The 21,436-nt window shown below is 36.1% G+C and overlaps 1 protein-coding gene across 1 annotated transcript; it reads right to left on the reverse strand.

Moving 5' to 3' along the window:
• Window positions 1-5,220: 5,220 nt before the first annotated feature.
• On the reverse strand, window positions 5,221-10,753 carry marcksa (myristoylated alanine-rich protein kinase C substrate a). Its single transcript, XM_019084672.2, has 2 exons — window positions 10,345-10,753; window positions 5,221-6,754 (listed from the first exon to the last, which is right to left on the reverse strand). The coding sequence occupies exons 1-2, from the start codon at window positions 10,417-10,419 to the stop codon at window positions 6,140-6,142; spliced, it is 690 nt and encodes a 229-aa protein (XP_018940217.1). The 5' UTR covers window positions 10,420-10,753; the 3' UTR covers window positions 5,221-6,139.
• Window positions 10,754-21,436: the final 10,683 nt, after the last annotated feature.

Genomic DNA, 21,436 nt, shown 5'->3' on the forward strand with positions numbered 1-21,436 from the left:
CACAGCCCCACGTGCACATCTTCTTCCTCTTTAACGGCGGCTGGCATCCACCTTATTGGTGCATTACCGCCCCCTTCTGCTCCGGAGTGTGGATCAGTCAGTAAATTCACAATTGCCCTGTCCAAATACCCACACTTGCCGTCTTTGCACTTGACCACTTGACAACTTATATAACGTATTTCCTGTATTTGGCCCAAGTGTTCAAGTGAGGATGAAGACCACGAGTGTGTGTAGAACTTTGGCCCGGTTTCATAGACAGAGCTTAGCCTAGACCAGGATTAGACCATAGTTCAATTAAGACATTTAAGTAATTTTTCTAAGCATGCCTTAGAAAAAGCATTACTGGTGTGCATCTTAAGACAAAACAAAGGCACTAACGTGTTTTAAGATCAGTCAGTGCAAGTTTCTTTCAGTTGAAACAGCTCAGATTTACATTTTAGTCTAAGACTAGGCTTAAGCCTTGTCTGTGAAACCGGGGGATAGTGTTGTAAAAATGCAAGAAAAATCAACTTCTAAATGTCTGTTCAGTAGTCCCTATAACATGGCATAATTGTGATTAAAAGCAGTTGCAAATGTTGTACACAATAAATATCACCACTACTCATCTCTGCACCAATAAAATGTAAAAACACTGTTTTTCTACCAGATTATATGTAATATCTTATTATTATATTAATATTTAACTTACATTGGAAAGGTTTCCGTGACCTCTCGCGAGATTTGGGCAAAAAGTCTCACGATTTATTTCCAGAACATGATGATTGATGGGATACACTAAGCCTCGAATAGCGCTCCAGAGCAGTATTTAAGATAGTGTGGATTTAGTGTGTGTTAAGGTCACTGCGCTTGGCCATTTTAAAGACCTGGGACAGTCTTGCACACTTACTTCCTGTTGCGCACACGTGCTTTCAAGTGGCCAAGACTACAAATGTGGGTATTTGGACAAGGCACAAATACCCACACTTGCGTTTTTTGCACTTGATCACTTGACTACTTATATGATAACACTGTATTTATATACAGCAGCCAGAGAAAAACATAAGTTAAAAAGTCAAGGATCAGGAACCAACTAAAGCAAGCGCTTATCTTCATAATGGTGACTTCAAACGTTATTATTTTCAATAAAACACCGCTAAGCCTTTTTTTTTTTTTTTTTTTTTTTTTTGCTTAATGTACATAAGACAGGGAACAACCACCAATGTAAGACACATCCATTGAGACAAACACAAGAAAAAAACAACAACATAAAAATAAACAAACACAAGGAGCAAGGATGAAAACAAAGTTGTAGTCGATGTAGACATTATAAAGAAAGAAAAAACTAAACTAATAAATATTTTGACAAAGAGAAGCATAACTTTTCAGATTTTCTATTATGTTTTTTGAAGCATTTGAAGCTCTGAAACATTTAAGCAAACTCACATAAAAATATATTGAAGGAGGGTTTATATTTTTCCATTTACATGTATGGATATGATATTTACCCATCAACAAAACACAATTCACAACATCAGAAAAGGATGAATTTAAATCACATGTAAAAAAGAGAACATCTTGTTGGATTATAGGAGGAATTGTCTCCATTTTTACTGACAACCAGCTATGTACAGTATATCGAACCAAAATTTAGAAGAAGCCTCACAGTAAAAGAAAAGGTGATCAAGTGTTTCAGGAAATGAAGAACAGAAACCACAAGGATCCACCTGGAAATGAAATCATTTTTGTTTTTAATAGTCACTAAAGGCCCCGGTATACTTCAAATGAAGTTCGTTTTCGTTCTTCGTTTGGGGGCAAAAAGAAGTTCGAAAAGGCTGAGCGATGGTATACTGTTTTCGAACATTCTGACACCCCGCGCTGCTGGAGGCGGGTGTAGATTAATGTAAACATAACTCGCGACGCTCGCGCGTATCCCCGAAACACAACAACGATGAAATGATGAGGTGTAGGCAATCTAGGTGTGAGACGGGCACCAATGGTCAGAATATTATAGACAAAAGAATAATGATTAGCAGCAGTTCAGAGTCAAGTAGCATGTTTGCAATACAAAAGAACCCTTCTATTTCCACAGTCAGTCTTTAAGTGTGACTGGCTCATAGTATAAAAACTTTAGCATGATGTGGAAAAAAAATATTGGAGTCACTTTATGTTATTTTATTAGTGATCATTTATTTTATTGAACTGGATAATTTTTTTTACACCTTTTTATATTTTATGTGGTGTCATGATTTACTTTTGATAAAAACAAAGGTTTATTGTTGTATGTTCGTTTGGCATTTCATTTACTGTATACCCTTTAAATTCGCTTATTGAAAGAACAAAAGCAGCAGCAGCAGTTTGGTGTAACATTTATTTGAAACACATGTATTTGGTACCCAGCAAACATGCCCCTTTGGGGCCCGTGCGGGCAGCCCACTGTGGGCCCCAATACCGGCGTGAAATGTGTGGGTTGAGTGTGGGCTGGCCCACACAAAGCAGTGTGGGCTGGGTGTGGGCACAGTGGGAACAGTATGGGTTGGCTGTGGGCATACTTGCTACCTTATATCTTTACTCTTTCCTTTCATTCTTTTCATGGCTTTGGAAAACTTGTCTCATACTTTTTTCATAACTCCGGGTCGTCGACACCAAGCTTCATTGCAATTTCTTTCTAGGAATTAAATGCTTTCTCTGAATCTTTAAAGTATCTCTGCGAGTGATTGTACAGGTGTGGATATATTTGTGCCAGCTCAGATATTCTACACTCCAGTGTATTCATGTGCTAGTGACTAGGCTGGAGATATTGTTCTCTTGCCTGACCTCCACTGAATGAGAAACAAACCGGGGAAAAAAAATCGTACGTCAATGAAGGTGGAGTTTCAGAACACACCCACCGATTGCATAACTGCCACATTTCACACTTCATTTGGTCCAGTAAAAACTCAAATGTGTTTAGGAGCCAAACGAAAGGCCCCAATATACTTCAAAGGAAATCGAAGAATGAACTGATATGACGTCATTACGAACAAAATCAGGCCGAAACGAAGTTCGTTTTGAGTTCTGCAGTTCGAAACAGCTGACCAAAACTTTCTGGGGGAGTTTGTTTGGCTCCTAAACACCTTTGAGCTTCCATTGGTCCGTGGCGGTGATGCAATCGGTGGGTGTGTTCTGAAACTCCACCCTCTTTGCGATTTTTTCCCCCGGTTCATATCTGAGGCTGCAGTAAATCAAAATATTGAGAGAATTGCCATTAAAGGGATAGTTCATTAGAAAAAAAAGCTGACCCTGCATAGACAGCAACGCAACTGAAATGTTCCCAAGTCCAGAAACGTAGCAAGGAGATCTGTAAAATAATCCATGTGACATCAGTGGTTCATCCGCAGTTATACGAAGCTACGAGAATACGTTTTGTGCGAAAAAAAAAAAAACAATTATTCAACAATTTGTCTTCTCCGCATCACCCTGGTGGCATTTTGGAGAATATCTGCTGGACGTATGCTCAATGTCGTTGTAATCGTCAAAACAGATCATCTTCCTGTTTTTTGTTATTTGATCTGAACGGAAACAGCGTATCGGCGTAATGCTGCTGACACAGAACAGCATACGTTTATGGATATTCTCCAAAATGGCACCAGGGTGATGTGGAGGAGACAAATTGTTGAATAAATTTGTTATTTGTTTTTCTTTTGCACACAAAAAGTATTCTCGTAGATTCGTATAACTGCGGATGAACCACTGATGTCACATGGATTATTTATATTATATTTATATATTTCCTTGCTACGTTTCTGGACTTGGGAACATTTCAGTTGCGTTGCTGTCTATCAGACAGCTCTAAGATTCCATCAAAAATATCTTAATTTGTGTTCCGAAGATGAATGAAGGTCTTACGGGTTTGAAACGACATGAGGGTGAGTAATTAATGACAGAATTTTCATTTTTGGGTGGACTAACTCTGTAAAGTTCTTGGCAATGCATAGTACTACTAAAAAAAAGTTTTCATATATTTACGGTAGGAAATTTACAACATATCTTCATGGAACATGATCTTTACTTAATATCCTAATGATTTTTGTCATATAATTTTGACCTTTACAATGTATTTTTGGCTGTGCTACTTATGATTGGTTTTGTGGTCTAGGGTCACATATCTGATTTGCTGGCTGACCTTAACCACCAGATGAGCAGAACTAACTCAATAACAGCAGAGTAAAACTGTGTCATCTGCGCCTGTGGCAGGTTGAACTTTTTCATTTGATGAAGGAAGTACTCTTTTTACATTTGAGCACTTGCCCCCTAGAAACTCTCTGCAAATCCCTGCTGTCAAGTGTTTCTATATCCTAAGTTAGTTTGAGGGAGGAGTCTTTCATTTTTCTGCAGCCTTTGGAGATGTGGAGAACTCTCTCTACTTAAACTTCAACTTTGACTCCTGGTCTTGTGCATATTGGTCTCTTTATGGGGTCAAGGTGTGTTCTCCAACAACATATTTTGCTCTCTCTTTTTGTCTGTATACATGTGTGTTTACTTGATCTTTGGAGAACTTTGGGTGGGGCTGCTATACATTCAGGTACTGCTTTATGGTCTCATTGTTGTATTGAATAGCACTGTTGGCCCACAGGGTTTGATTCAGAGTACACTCCCTATGAAAGAATGATTTCACCTTTAAAAGGTTAAAGTGGTTGCACTAAAGGAAGTACATAGTATAATAAGCCAATGGTTTGGAAAAGGCTTTCTCAGCTCATGGGTTTGCAAACACAAAAAGCCACCTGTTGGGTGGGTTAGCAGAAGGAAAACCTTAGACTGTAATTAAAGTAAGTTACTTGCATTTGGAGTGTAGAGCTGAATCCTGGTAGGAAGCAAGACACGATTCAAAACGAAGACAAAATTCAAAACAACCATTTCTACTTCCATGATGACTATAGATATCACTTGCTCAGATTTGGTGAGATCACCACATTTTAGTAAATATATATTTTAGTACCTTTTTATTTTAACATAACTGATTAAAAATCAATAATGGGCACTCATTTCTTGCAAAATGTAAGACAATTAAAAAACAAAAAAACAAAAAACAATTCAAATTTCATTCACATTTATTTTGCTTTTAGTGTGCTCACATAAAATTTGGAACACCTTCAGCAGAGCAGTTAAATGTCAATTTTGTAAGCAAAGTTACATTCAATCTCTAAGTCAAAGCTAAAAGCTTCTCAAATATACAAAAGAAAGAGACAAGATGCTACACAAACATTGCATCTGATAGGTTCTTTAATTTTGTCAAAAGACCACTGAAAAAGCATTATCCTTTGTAATTAAAAACCACAGTATTATCAGGAATACGTGTCACAGCTTGGTTTGAGCTTTTTTTTTTTTAAATGTTCCAATGGTTTGAGGATGACTTACAAAAACAGACTTGGTGATAAAAGAGCTGCATGTGCTTCTTGAGATCAAGATGTCATTTTTACAATAATCACAGTTAAAACACCTCATCTATACATACTTACACTTCAATAAGCTCATAGAACCAGCAATACACCATAAGGCATATGTAAATTGTTTCCCCACTGAATTCACAGACTGTTCCAATGAAAAAAAAAAAAAAAGAAGAAAAAAAGTGTTTAACGTTCCCAGGACCTTTAAAATTGCTGTTTTAAACTTGGCATTATAAGATAAATTGGTTTGTTATTATACATAAATTGCTTTAGTGTTGAAGATTGTAGTGGAAGTATTAATGATCGTTCTGTTTTTGTAACGCTGAGTCATCAAGGTGCCAAAATTTAAAAACCCTCATTCCCAATCCCTGCACCCCTCTTTGACCCCTAAACCAGCTGCCTTTAACCCACAGGGATGTCTATACATTTTCATAAATGTTTACATTGTTTTGTATAAAAATGCAAAAATAAAATCAAAAACAATGCAAAAAATATATGAAAAAAAAATTCTGTATTATTTAATGTAGCCACCCATTTGTCGCAGCTCCAGGAATAGCTACAAAGGCAGTGTGAGATTTGGGAAGAGGGTAAATGTATAAAAAAGTAAAAAGCTCTTTAGTTCTCCTATGTCTCATAACCTGGGACCATTCCACTGTACAACAGGGAAATATGCCTTGATTATCTGTTGTTGTTGTTTTTTTCTTCCTCTCTTTCTCTGTTGATCTGCACTGTGCACGTTACTCTGTGGCAGATTCTGCATGAACCTCTGGACTGGATTCTGCTTCTTGAACAGTGGGAGTGGATTCCTCTGCTATAGGTGCTTCATCCTTAGAAGGAGCAGGCTCTGTCACCACTGCTGACTCCGCGGGTTTCTCCTCCTCTTTGGACTCCTCAGGGGCAGGACTGACAGCCTCGGGCTCCCCTACTGGTTTCTCCTCTGGTTTGGATTCTGCCTCCTTCTCTTCTGACAAACCTCCTTCAACAGTTTCAGCTCCCTGGGTTTTGGCCTCCTCACCGCCCTCTCCATCCCCCGTCTCCTTATTGGTTTTCTTAAAAGAGAAGCCACTCAACTTGAAGGACTTCTTAAAAGAGAAGCGCTTCTTCTTCTTGCTCTTCGGCGTCTCGTTGCTTGTGGATGGAGTTCCACCATCCTCAGCTTTCGTGGCCTCCTCTTCAGTGGCTGGACTTACTTCTGTGTTTGCTTGATCTCCCTCCACGGCTTCCTCTTCAGCTGGAGCTGCCCCAGCCTTCTCTTCCTCCTCAGCTGCCACACTGCCGTTAGCCTGAACCTCTTCCTTTTGCTCAGCAGCCGCTGGAGATGCATCTCCGTTCACCTTCACATGGCCATTTTCCTAAAGCAAAACACAGGCACAATCGTTATTAACCTTGGCTTAACATGAGCATTACCAAGACAGGACACAGTGCAGGCGGCATATACAAATGCAATTTTATGCACTGAAAGGGGACTGCTTCCATTTGATCTATATGTGACCCTGGATCACAAAACCAGTCATAAATAGCACGGGCATATATGTAGCAATAACCAAAAATACACTGTATGGGTCAAAATTATTGATTTTTCTTTTATGCCAAAAGCATTAGGATATTAACTAAAGATCATGTTCCATGAAGATATTTTGTAAATTTAATATCAATAAATATCAAAACTTAAATTTTGGCTAGTAATAGAACTTCATTTGGACAACTTTAAAGGTGAGTTTCTCAATATTTAGATTGTTTTGCACCCTCAGATTTCAGATTTTCAAATAGTTGTATTTCGGCCAAATATTGTCCTACTAAACAGCTAAATATTTATTCAGCTTTCAGATGATGTATAAATCTCAATTTCCAAAAAATTACCCTTATGACTGGTTTTGTGCTCCAGGGTCACATATGATATTATCAAAGACCATTATGGGTAAACACTCTCATTCGCTCGCGCATTACACTGCCACAGCCATCGGTGGGCGCCGCTTGTCCATAGACGCTTGGAATAAACCGACGCGCCAAAAAAAATTAAAAATAAAATAAATCTGATGACCTGATCAGCACGTAATTATTGAACCTCATCACACGCGTTACTTGTACAAGCACATGCTGTAAAAATGGCAATCGCAGCACAACTTAATGTAAAGATAAATACACCCGCTGTATTGCTCTTCTGTGGTTTCCTCCAGTGGAAGAGTTCCACTGTGATACTGACGCGTCTCTGGAGCATCTGCGACTTGAAGGCGTGGCGAGCCATTGTTACTCTAACAATCGACCCCCGCTTCCCTCTGAAAGATGATTTCCAAGAGGGCAGAAATGCTAATTCAAACTAAATTATTCTCCACATCTCCTGGTTTGTTTAGATAAATCATCTTTAATTCTCAACAAAAATCCAACGCTACTCATTTCTAAACAAAGGTTTCTCCGGAAAAAAACAACACCAAAACTGGACTTCTAATCTAAAGCAGCAACGTATATAAACGTGTGCAACATTAAACATATTTTACGATCATAGTTAAATTTAATACTGACAAAGCCTCTCTCTGGGCTGCAGAAATTGTGTAATTTGTGTGGTTGTTGGAAGCAGCACTCGCCTAACAAACACGATGGCCGGCGTTCTGAAATATTCGGTGTCTGAGATTTTCGGTGACGCTGGGCGGAGCTTACATGAATATTCATGAGTTTCCTGTTTCGCGTTAAAGCGACTCTGAAAATATTAGTACGTTGTCACTGAAACATAAACGATTTTCAAAAAGGTATGTTTTAGCGTAGAATGACATTATGCTTAGTGTATTGTTGTTTTTATTATTACTATTGTTAATATGCAAAATAATTTAAAGACTGTGATTGTCGTAATGATTTACCTGAGGTAGGCTATGCTCCAAATAAGCCTACAACAATTAAGCATTTTTATAATATTCTTATTTTACATAAATAAGAGTCCTTAAAATGTGTCGTTTAATAACTGTTCCAAAATGTATCTGTTGTGCCATAATAAAATGTATGATGATTATTCTGTGTCATTCCTAATCGTTTGCTCAATCATTCAGAAAAATGTTTTTAATAACAAAGCGAAAGATGAATGTTTTTTTTTTAAATGCACACATGAACTGGAATATAAACATTCTTAATCTCTGTATTTATTTATTTATTTGTCTAAAAAAAATATACATTTAGTAGATAAAATGCACTATATAGTTTAAACAAAAATGTGCAAATGTCTTTATACACTTTATTTTTGTATTTAATCATATACTGCATTGTGGTGCACTTGAAAATCATTTTGACTCAAATGTGTATTGGTCAAGTTTTGAAATCCACAACCTTGCAGTACTTTAACAATTTTTTGCTTATTTTCTACAAACTTATAACAATTAAAATGTTTTGTAGTTTAATAGAAAATGGCTAAATCAAAACAGTAATTTGTATATTTTCATTTCAAAGATAAAAGTAGATTGCTTTTGCTGAATAAAGACTTCAACTGATTCGGTGTTAAAAGTTTTATTAACCGATGTGGTGAAGGCATTACATAAATGACATTTACTACACACCTGTATAAATATAAAATACATGGTCATGTTTAAAAAAAAAAAAAAAAAAAAAAAAAAAAAACAGGTGAAAGCTACCTCAAGGATGTAACAACTTGTATATGTGTTCAGGGATAGGCCTACTGATCAACATAAGCAAGCACATGTTATATGATTTCTGTTGTAAGTAAATTATTAAATACATTATTAAAGTAAATTCCTATATGAACAAGAAATGGCAAACAGAAATTTATACACCATGAACAAACTCAATGAAATCAGTCTAAATGTTGGGAGAAGAAACATGCTTCCAAATCAATGGGATCATATTGTTTATACCACTGCAGAATAAGCCATTCAAGAATGACCCACATGTTTTTAATATTAGTTGAATATCCACCAACATGATCTTTTTTACAAAACCCTTTATCCATGAAACATGTTTTATTAGGTTGTGCTTGGTTTGATTACCTCTGATTATCTTGATTTCAAAAGTGTGGATTTCAGGAACAAAATATAGTAAAACTTTAAAACTGGTTAAATAATACAACATTTGTATCCAAATAGTAGGCTATACAAGTTTTTTTTATTTTGCATATGATTTTGTTTAACTATTACACTGATAAAGTACACATCCACCATCCCCTGCATCAGATAAAAAAGCTAAAGTTAATTCTGAGAACGTTTACGCATGTCTTTATGTATGTGTGCAATAGTGGACTCATATATAACTTGACAAAAATATAAGTCTCCCCCATTAGAAGAGCTTCTGTAAGCTAGGAAAAAAATAACAGGCAGAAGTGCAAGTATCAAACTCTGCTGATTTGTAACAGATATATTAATTACAAACAAACAGCTTCTCCACATGAACTGTAGGCTGTCATGCACTTCCATGTGACACCTTTTTTAAGGAGAAAAAAAAAGTTAAATAGTTGTTACTACATAAGAGTCTTTATATCGTTTTTTCATTTCTCACCTTTACAGTCTTACAATACAGTGAGCAAGTTTGTGCCACCATATGCTACACAACTTCAAACGACATACTTATCAAATGACATACTTTTAATAGCAAAACAGAGGAATATGAGAAAATATTTAACAGCTGCTGGCCAATTTACTTGTAGCGTATTCTAACGATAGGCTGCTTCTGGCATCAGTGGCTGTAATCGTTGAGTAAACATTTAAAACAGCAAACAATAACATTTTGTGCACAAACGAACAATTATATTCAACATTTGCTTATCTTCGTTCGAAGCTGAAACGTAATTAACCTACCTTGTTGAACAGTTTTTGTGATCCGGTGAAAACGTACTAATATTATCAGAGTCGCTTTAACGCGAAACAGAAACTCATGAATATTCATGTAGCTCCGCCCAGCGTCACCGAAAATCACACACACCCTAAAACAAAAAAAACCCGGCTTTTACCTGTCCGTTAGCTTTGGAGGGTGAAGCTGCAGCCGTTTCTTCCTTTCCAGCTGTCTTTGAGAATTGCGCTCCCATGCTTTTGCTTCAACAAAGAGCACAACAGATCGCAGTATACAACAAAGAGCAACGAGCCTCTTCCTTAGAATAAAACACCTGGCCAACGAGCGCACTAAAAGTAGCGACCAAGTCCAGCCTCGGAGAGCAAAAGTGTAGAAAAAAGCCTGGAAAGTAGTTTTTTAATTCCCAAATTTGTGCCCGTGACACTGTAGACAGCTCAGAAAATGGAGAAATGTCCCTGATGTTGCCCGCTTCTTTCAAATTAAAGTAGCTAAAGCCCGCTTGAAAAGCCGTGTTGTTGCCAGCTTCTTTCAATGGAAAGTAAGTTCGCTAAAGCCAGTTTGAAAAGTCGCTAAATGTCGCTAGATGACGTCATACGCTAATTAGCATATTCATGACATCATCGCGTCATTTTGCCTTTTTACATTTGTTTGCCTCTCTGTGCTCATGTATTGTATTTTAATTGTGCCAAATTCTCAATAAAACAGTTTTCATTTAGGCCTATATAATTTACTGTTTCTGTTGTCAGTCAACGGGATAAATATTAAATAGTGACTGAAATGTGGCCCTTTAAGACTACATACCTAGCTCTCCCTTCTAAGTTAATCTGCACAAAAATTTTGTGTGTACACATTCACAAAACATCTCAAGGCTAAAACTAGCTCATAACTCGCAGATTTAGGAGAAAATCTTAAAAATAATGGGCGGGTCAATCCTAAATTATAGGACTCCAAATTTTTGCTCTAAGAGTATTTCACAAAGTGTTTTAGCTCTAAAACTAGCTCTGTGGAAGTTTAAGAGTAATGAAAAAGACTCCTAAGTCACTAAGATAAAACCACAAACTATCCTAAAATTGCTGTTGCTGGTGTTCTGTTGATTTGTCCCACCCTGTCAGATTTTGCTACCTCAGTTAAAACAGTGGGTATTACAATTCGACAACGAAAAATGCTACCTGGAAAGTTATGGTTTATTAACGTCCACACCTACCACGACCCTAAACCTACCCTTACAGTAATGCAAATACAGTAATTATGTGTCATATTCGCGGTTGTGGCTAGAAGGGATACAGCTACAGGAAACCAACAATAAATATTTTTTTCTGCCTATTAGATTGTGTTTTATTAAAGTCTACACCTATCCCAACCCTCAACCTACCCTTACAGTAATGCAGATACATTAAATATTGTTCAGTGTGAGAAAAAGAATGCAATATTGATATGCGCAGTAAACCCTGGTAGGAAAATCTGATGGGTATGATAAAATGTCAGGACACCTGCAATCTGCCTCTGAATGTAAACATTTTAGAAACATCTGATGATAATGACCTTTTAAAAAGGAATCGCCTTTGGTTTTGGAGGTTATCCCAACTCAAAAATTTCCTTTGATTGTATCCTTGTTTTCATTAACCAGGTGGACAAGAAGTAAACAGTCCAAGTTTTTTTTTTTTACTTCGTTTGCATGTGTTAATATCAGCCATAATTAGTCTACTCTCTTAATTAAAAGGCTGTTTATATGCATATTCACTAATTGTTTATGAGAAGCATACATGTAAGAGGCTGACAATTAGCTGAACATATACTTGCTTAATTATTGACACTAGCCTGCATTTTAAAACATTTTTATTTTTAAACTTTATATATGGCTGGCTCTACAATATTTCTATTAATAAATCTCTGACAGAGACCCCTCCCTTATCAGCCAATCACTGTGTGCATAGTTAGTAATCGTGCTGACATCATCCATAGCAACAAGGTCAACCCCGCCCTTACTCTTAGCTTAAAGGTGGGGTAAGTGATTTCTGGTAGCTAATGTTGACATTTGAAATCACCAAAACAAACATGCCCCTACCCTAAAAGGGTCTCGCCCCTATTTTGATAGCTCCGCCCCACACATACGTACGCAACCCAGGCAACGATTACTTCTGTGAAACAAAGCAAAACCAAAGCTACTCCGTGTGTACACCGGACGCTACACTGTGTCTACACCGGTGGCGCAGCGCAACAAAATACTATAGAACTCATTATAATCAGTGATGCCGTCTACACCATATATATATATATATATATATATATATATATAATATATATATATATATATATATATATATATACAGTACAGACCAAAATAATATTATTACAGTACAGCTGTAATAATATTTCACAATATTACTGTTTTTTTCTGTATTTTTGATCAAATAAATGCAGGCTTGATGAGCAGAAAAAAACTTCTTTCAAAAACATTAAAAATAGTAATGTTTCCAAACTTTTGGTCTGTACTGTATATATATATATATATATATATATATATATATATATACACTATGGTCTTCACTGGATGCTGCAAGACACACTAATCCCCAACAGAAAACTACTGCTGCATTCTATTTATGACGTATTGGCACAAAGTTCAAATGATTTTCAACGGTAACTTTGTCGGGTCCAGTATACTAGACAGACTTTAGCTGTTCTGGTGCAGAAACGGTGGTACTCACCTACTGAGGAGAAACAAAGCAACCTCGGCATCCGATCACAGGCCTTAAACTTCTTGAGTTCTCTCCAGTGCTGGAAAGCTGATCCGATATTTACACGGGTCCTACTTATTGCCTTATTGCCTTAAAGGGGTCACATGATATGATTTAAAGTTTTCCTTTATCTTTTGAGTTTTACAAGCTCTTGGTGCATAAAGAAAATCTGTAAAGTTGCAAAGATTAAAGTCTCAAACCCAAAGAGATATTCTTTATAAAAGTTAAGACTCATCCACGCCCTCCTAAAATCCCTCGTTTAAACACGCCCCACATGTCTACGTCACGATGTGGGAAGATTTGCATAAAGCAACCCAAATGTTCACGCAAAGAAAGAAGGCGTAACCTTTGACTATCGCTGTTGCTGCTGGCGCCATGTCATGGAGACACTGTTTCATTGTGAAAGCGAAAATACTTTGTTTGGTCTTCCAAAAGAGGACACAACTAATCAGTGGTTAAGTTATATTTACAACACTGTTCCAGAACAGTTCAACCCAAATATTTATATATCCTCATCACATTAAATTAACCAACAATTCCTGATCCTGGGAGAGTAGACTACAATGTTCTGTTTGTTCTTACTCACGGTCTGTAAGTACGTTTTCATATGTAAAGGATTTGCTACTGATGATTCAAACGTGAGTTTTGAGCAGTGTGTAAAGTAGCGCTTGTTGTTTGTCGTTTCTCCAATCGCAAATGCAGACATGGTTTAATGTTTACGCGGCGCAATGTAACGCAATGTGTAAAAAGACAGTATAAGTCTTTAAGTCCGTAATTATGTCCCCACTGGATGCAACAAATGCCTCGTTTGTAATGGGTTTTATTGTCATTGTCTCGTCACGCCGGTGCTCTGACCGGGACACGCATCACAGTATGGCAAGGGGCGTAACATTTCCGTCACACGCTTGACGTATTCGGCCAATCACAACGTTCTGGATAACTTGCCAATTAGAGCACACCTCGCTTTTCAGAACGATGAGCTTTGTAAAAAACGATGTGTTTCAGAAGGCGGGGCATAGAGGAGAAACAATAATGTACAGTATGTGGAAAATAATGTGTTTTTTGAACCTTAAACCACATAAACACATTTCATTACACCAAATATACAAAATAATGTTCTTTTTAGCTGCATCATATGACCCCTTTAAAGCTAATTTTACTGCACAACTGTAAAGTTAAAAAATAATATCGGCTTTAAAATATTTAAAATATTTTAAGTGTTACATTTTTTTTAAACTATAGACGAACAGTGGGTAAAGGGCAGTGTGTATTGTATTTTATTTTTATTTTTTGTTATATATTCATGCATCTCACTCCAGCCAGGCAACCAATGTTGGCAACCCCAATATAATATAATATAATATAATATAATATAATATAATATAATATAATATAATATAATATAATATAATATATATAATATAATATAATATAATATAATATAATATAATATAATATAATATAATATAATATAATATAATAAATATAAATATAATATAATATAATATAATATAATATAATATAATTAATATAATATAATATAATATAATATAATATAATATAATATAATAAATATAATATAATATACATTTTACTTAGCTAGTTTTAAATGAAAGTTTGTGTCTTCTGTGCAATACAACCAAATGTGTATGATTTGAAGGCTTGATTTTGACTACAGGTGAAATGGTTTTAAAGCGATTGTTTGATTTTGCCAGAAGAGTCAGGGGTTCTGTGAATTTAGTTTGAAGATTTGGATTTGTGTTTAAGGTTTTGAGAAAATAAGTGATGGTTTCAAGAAATGTGTTTTAACAATTGAGAAAAACTGTAATGGAGCAAATAACACTTCACTTGAGATCTTGCTAGTTGGATTTTATAGTATATTCAAAGGCAGGGAATGTAAACTATCATTTCTTTTCCCACTGGACAAAGAAATGGTTTCCATGGTGATGCCTCAGACAGGGTTAGAGAGAAATAAAGACAGAATTAGATAGAAAGAGAAATGCATGTAACTTGGTTGAAATTTCACAGGTATTTTATGACTCACATTTTACTGCAGCTTATTTGGTGTGCAGTTGCACTGCCGAACCAGTCGCAATTAACTAAATGTCAACTCTCTTAGACTTTTTAAGCAAGGTTTACAGTTGGATTGCTTAGACACAATTTTAAAAACAAAGCTCATTTTGTCAAAACCCTGCACACAATTCACACATCCACACACACGAGTATAAGAACATCTCAGATCTTTTGGAAAACGAAACACTTCATTCAAAACTTTACAATAATTTAACAAAACCCAGTTTTGGTACCTATGGCACACACATTATTCACACAGTTGGATTCTGTTTGAACCACTTACACACTGCTGTGCTCAATCTTAAACACTTGTAACATTTCCATTTTTATGCATTTCTTTCTTTTTTTTTTGTGAGATATTGTTAAAGTACATAAACATATTGACCAAACACAGCACATGCACTGAAAATCCGAACATATCCCAAATACAATATAGTACATAAACTTTTGTGGAGACAGGAAAAAACACCTTAGCATCATCTCTTCGTATAGATGGATATGGCCACATCCATATAACAGGAAATGTCCAGAATCTTCTCGAATGGCAAATAGACTCTGGATCTATTGGTCACAGGCCTCTTCCATAGCTTGAATGAAGGGTATAACATAGGGTCAGAGATCATAAACCTTCCACTGCCATGCAGAAGGGAAAAAGGAAAGGAAGGGAGAGTGTTGTGGGAGGTACTGGAATAATGGAACCAGATACCTAGTCTGTTCAATACAAAAACATCACTATGTGGTGGGTGTTGTAAGGACCTATTTTGGCATGAGGACCCCGTTCTGCGTGATTGCAGCATATATTGTGATGTTGCACCACGTTGACCCGAGACTTTAAAAATAGCTCTGTGGCAAAAGATGTTTCTCCTTATTCTTATATTATTGTCCCCAACTAAGCAAGCCAGAGGCAACAGTGGCAAGTAACAAAAACTGAAGCACAATGGCCAAAATGTGAATATTGCACCAAAATGGGTTAAAAAACTGTAATATCAAGGACAGTGGTAGGTTGAAGGGTTCATTCATTCATTCATTCATTCATTTTTTATCATTGACATTAAATTACATTAAGTCATCCTTAAAATTGCATCTCCCATTAGATTTGTTGGCTAGTGTTGTATATGGTCCATAAAATGGAGTGCTTAAAGATAGGGTGATGGAAAAGAATACAAAAGTTTTGTTTTCCCCTAAGTAACTTTGCATTTGCACACAAAACATTTACATTCTTTGTAAACAAACACAGTTTCTTGGGGGAACCAAAATATTGTGAGTGACTGACACAAAGTTAAATTAGGTAAATCGGGTAAATAGGTAAATAAGGTAAATTGCATGAAATGTAAATAATGTAATTAACCCTATAAAATATTATTATTGATACATTTCCAAGGCCTCTATAAAATCAGCATGAACAAAACTTTGCTGAAAAATATGTTTACACAATCTCATACATTCTTTCATCTGACAGATAGTTATTTTTTATTAGTTTTTAGTAATGCCTTTTAGTGTCATCCTAAAAATGTCCACCTTGACTTTTATGAAGTACACATAAGAACAACTTTCATGTTGTTAGTCACATTTTAAGAGGAGTGTTTAATGGACTGAAGCAATTTAGGTTTACCCTCCCACAATAAAAACAACAGAGCTTTGATCATTAAGCTAAAGACTATTTATCATCTCACAAACATAGTATTTGAAAAACTGGTGACAACTGATATTTATATGAAAGTAATTTTGGAGCTTTTTAAATCTTTACAGGGTAACCATCAATGTTGCCATTTTGCTTTGCATTAATATATTCAGAAATATCTTGCAGGTCACTTGGCTCTTCTAAATGTTCTTTTTGGACCTAAATTAACTGAGTAAATGTTCAAATCATTCAAATAAGCTGCCATGATATATCTCCGTTGAAATAATATTTTTAAAGATTTATTTTTTTATTTTTTTAGTTGCCTTTATTGTTATAGGATAGTGTAGGTTAGACAGGAAGTGAAGTGGGAGAGAGAGAGAGAGAGAGAGAGAGAGAGAGAGAGAGAGAGAGAAAGAGGGGGCGAGAGAGAGGAGGTGGGACTGGGAAAGGTCCTCAAGCTGGGATTCGAACTCGGGACACCCGTAGCACAAATAATATTTTTTAAATGTTATTAATTGCTACTGTTATCAGTAGAATTAACCTGGCCTGTCTTTTCCCCAAAAATCCACTGTAGTGCAAATGGGAAAACCTGACCAATCCAGGTCATCAGAATCTTGTATGATGAGTCTTCAGGTTTTTTTTTTTTTGGTGAGTAAAGATCGACCCATTCGTACCTTTCACATTCTAGTAGATTGAATGACAGACCCTCCTTTTTCATCTATATGTATCACACATTAATTTGTCAATATACTCTATTATATCACATTCACAAGTAATTCTTAGTATGTAATGTTAATTTGTAAAGAATAAACCAGTCTATAATGAGCAGATAATGCAAGCAGGTAAGAAGGAAGAGAGAGAGAAAGAGAAAAAAAACGGTGGTTACCATTCAAACCCTAAAAACAGAACCTTAACTATATTTTTCCAGAGAACTGAGACAAATCACAGGCCCTTATTACCCATACAAATTTGTGCCTCTAGGGGGCACCCCAATCATCTGAAATGTTCTCAGTGTGTCAGAAGGTGATTATACATAAAGTTTTCATGCTCAATGGAGTACCACCCTGCGTCCCAGTGTGCATACTTTCCATTCAAATAGTATGTGAGATTAGAATAAGCATTTCTCAAAGCATATGTTTTGAAGAGTATGCCAAAATCCCTGGAAGATTTACTATTATTGGTAGTGTGGATCCATGCACGCTCAACTAATTTGGTTCAAACATGAATACAATGAACGACAAACATTATGTATGAGTGTGAAACCGATGGTTAAGTAGAGATTCCCTGTAAGGGGCTTAAGTTATTAAAAATATCGGTCACTGTCAGTCTAATACTTGCTATTAACAAACCATTAAATACAATTTTAGCCTCAATAAACTTTTAATGTGCTGCTTATTTATAGTAAGTTGACAAATTTAGGTATTGGGCAGGATTAAGGATGTAGAATGTGGTCATGCAGAATATGTGCTTTGTAAGTACTAATAAACTGCCAATATGTTATTAATAGGCATGTTAATAAGCGACTAGTCAATAGTGAGTATTGGTCCCTACCAAAGTGTTACCAAAATATCAAACCTGATGAAAACTATTTATTTGATGTTTTTATCTCGGTTATATTTTGAGTTATATATCTGTCAACAACATTGTGAACTTTTATAAAGATATGATTACTAATAAAGATACTGGACATTAACTATTAAATGCATGAGTAGTTGAGGCAAGAATCAAAATACAGTGGCATATTTCATAAATCAAAACGATCTACAGGTCACAGAATGCATGCAACTATGCAACAGGTTTCATTGGATTCCACTTTCCAGACTTAATTTTATGACATGATAGTGTATCCTGAAGCTTGCCTATTTCTCTGCTACACACACACAAAAGTATCTTTTTCACAAAAAGAGTACATATTTTTATGACATAGTATAACTAAATAAATTGGGACACACTTTTGATAGTGTTTGTTTAATGTTTTTGTAAGATGCACATTTCCTTAAAAGGGTAGGGCTGAGACTGGATTGATTCTGATGGTTTTCCCCTTGTATTTCTGCTCATTATATGCTTTATCCGTCTTAATATTCAGATTTTTCTTAAAATCGGTGGAAGCACATTATAAATGGATGTGGTTTATTGCGACCTGGCTGCTTTTAACTGGGCAATCTGTGATCTCCCTCAAAAGTCGGTGGCATGTGAAAACCTTCAAGCCTCTAGCAGCATTTAAGTGATTGTGATGCACGTGTAATGGTGCCTTGACTGCTTTCTCTAATGGTCAAATGATTTTGAAAATCACCCACAGTCTCCTGAAGTACTTTTACCTATTCCTGAATCAGGAAAGAAATATGTGGTTTCACTTTATTTTGATGGTCCCCTCCCATTTTGTTGACTATAAGTAACATTGCACCAACATGTCTGCTAACTCTCATTAGAGTGTTGGTAGAGTACTAGTAGACTGGTAGGGTTAGGGTTAGAATAAGTTGACATGTACTTGCAAAGTTACTTATAGTCAGTAGAATGTCTGTTGGGAGACTATCACTATAAAGAGTTAGCAGATATTAAAGGGATACTTCACCCCAAAATGAAAATGTTGTCATTAATCACTTATCCCCATGTCGTTCCAAACCCATAAGGCTCAGTTCATTTTTGGAACACAATTAAAGATATTTTGGATGAAAACCTGGAGGCTTGAGACGTCGTCAGAATACTCCATCTGCCATCAGACGTGCAATCTGGGTTATATGAAGCAACGGGAACACTTTTTGTAAGCGAAGAATACAAAAATAACGACTTTATTCAATAATTTCTTTGTCAACGGTCTCCTCTGTGTCCTCCAAATTACCATATGCTGTGCATGCTCTTCTGTGTCATCCGTGCCACAAGGATGCACTGTTTTCTTTCAAATCAAAGCTAAATACACGTAGAAACATTTCATACCTTTTATGGACCTCGACACTGTTATTTACTTGGCAGTCTATGGGACAGCCACAGGCCTCCAGGTTTTCATCTAAATGTAAATGCGAAATTTCCTGTATGTAGGTTCAGTAATTTCACTTTAATGGCAATGAATAGGTTCTTTAAAGATAAATAACTGAACATAAACATAGGAGAAAAATGCTAATTTTAGAAGAAGATTTCAGACAGCACTTAAAGACTTTTGCATCTGAACTCTTCATATATATATATATATATATATATATATATATATATATATATATATATATATTAGTGCTAGGCAACGATTATTTATTTATTTATTAAAATTGTGATTAATCGCATAATTGTCTGTGATTAATCGCAATTAATCACACTCTTATGCACAAAACTAATAATGCATTCAAATGTAGTGAATTGTGCACTTTTTTGTTTCATTTAAAAGTAGGCCTACTGCTATATGAACAAAAGTGTAATAACATTTGGTTTGCAAACACTTTAAACAAAAAAGGTGCTTTTTACAGCAGTGTTCCTTTCATATAGTAGCAGTTAAAATATTTATTGTAGCCTAAATCTCAACTTATAACATTAATGTAATTAAATTGAATATAAAACAAGCCATTTGTCACTGCCAGTTTTTATAGAAAATATTTTATAGTTTCTTATAGAAAAACAAGCCAATCACAGACCCCAAATCATCAAACAAAACACTACAACAGGCACCTTCCTATTAGAGACCTGCACGATCGTGGGACCCATCGTAGCAGAGTGCGGTGCGGGACAACACTTGATGGGCTGGTGTGCGGGAGAATAATTAGGGTGTGCTCACACTAGGCAATCTTAACAGTGCCGGAGCGTGTTTGACCCCCAAAGCCTGGTTCGTTTGACTAGTGTGATCATTCCGTTTAGCAGTCCCTGGCTTGATTGCAAGAGGTGGGCAAGAGCACGGTTCAGTTTTAGATAGATCATTGAGTGTGAGTGCTAACCGTGCCAGAGTGCAGATATTCTGATACGTGCTGCATGATTGCGTGAATATCTCTGAGCGGCAAAAGCGATAGATCTGTAAAGCAATATATTGTGAAAGGGACATGTGTTACTACGTCCCATACGACTCAAAATAATAAACCACAAAGTTAACAAAACGATTCCCTCCACTGTGTTGAGCGAGAGTGCTTCTCTGCTGTCTTCACGTACTATCGGAAACTTCCTGTTTCCAACTTCAGTCATGATTATGAGCTCGTTTACAATGTAAAATTAATCACAATTGCTACAGTTGCAACATATTATAGTTAAACTTAGGTGTCTGAAAAGAGTTTCATTAGTCAAACTTACAAGAGAGCTAATGATTTCTACACAATTTTAAATATCTGTCTCACAGATGCAGGTGGGATTGGAGGTCAGAGGTCACTGAGGGGAAGGTTGGCGTCAGTAGTATAATTCAAGGGCTGCTAGAGTTCTTGATTCTATGAGACCATTTCATGTAATACAGTAGGCACAATGTATGTGACAGCAGCTGCTTGTTCATGGTCTGACCTTTGACCTTGAATACTGTTTGCTTCTCCAGATGAATGGACTCATTGACAGTCAAATCAAAGCATTCTTCTGTCAGTCTACAATACTGTCTGTTCTTTATTCCATTACTACACACACACACACAAATAAATGACTTACTGCTGTGCATTATGGTCTATTCTCTCTTTCCGCGATCCCTCACATCTGTTATTAATTAGAGCAGACAGTATCTAAATTCCTTTTCTAGTTCCAAAAGAAAAACAATTCCACAACCCATAAGAGTGAACAAAACAGACAGTTAACATTCCATCCCTCCAGATCAAACAACACATACAAATTGTGTTAGACTAATAGTAGTGGTCTTAAACATTAGACTT

This window comes from Cyprinus carpio, chromosome B20 (assembly GCF_018340385.1).
Source record: "Cyprinus carpio isolate SPL01 chromosome B20, ASM1834038v1, whole genome shotgun sequence".
Classification (NCBI taxonomy): Eukaryota; Metazoa; Chordata; class Actinopteri; order Cypriniformes; family Cyprinidae; genus Cyprinus; species Cyprinus carpio.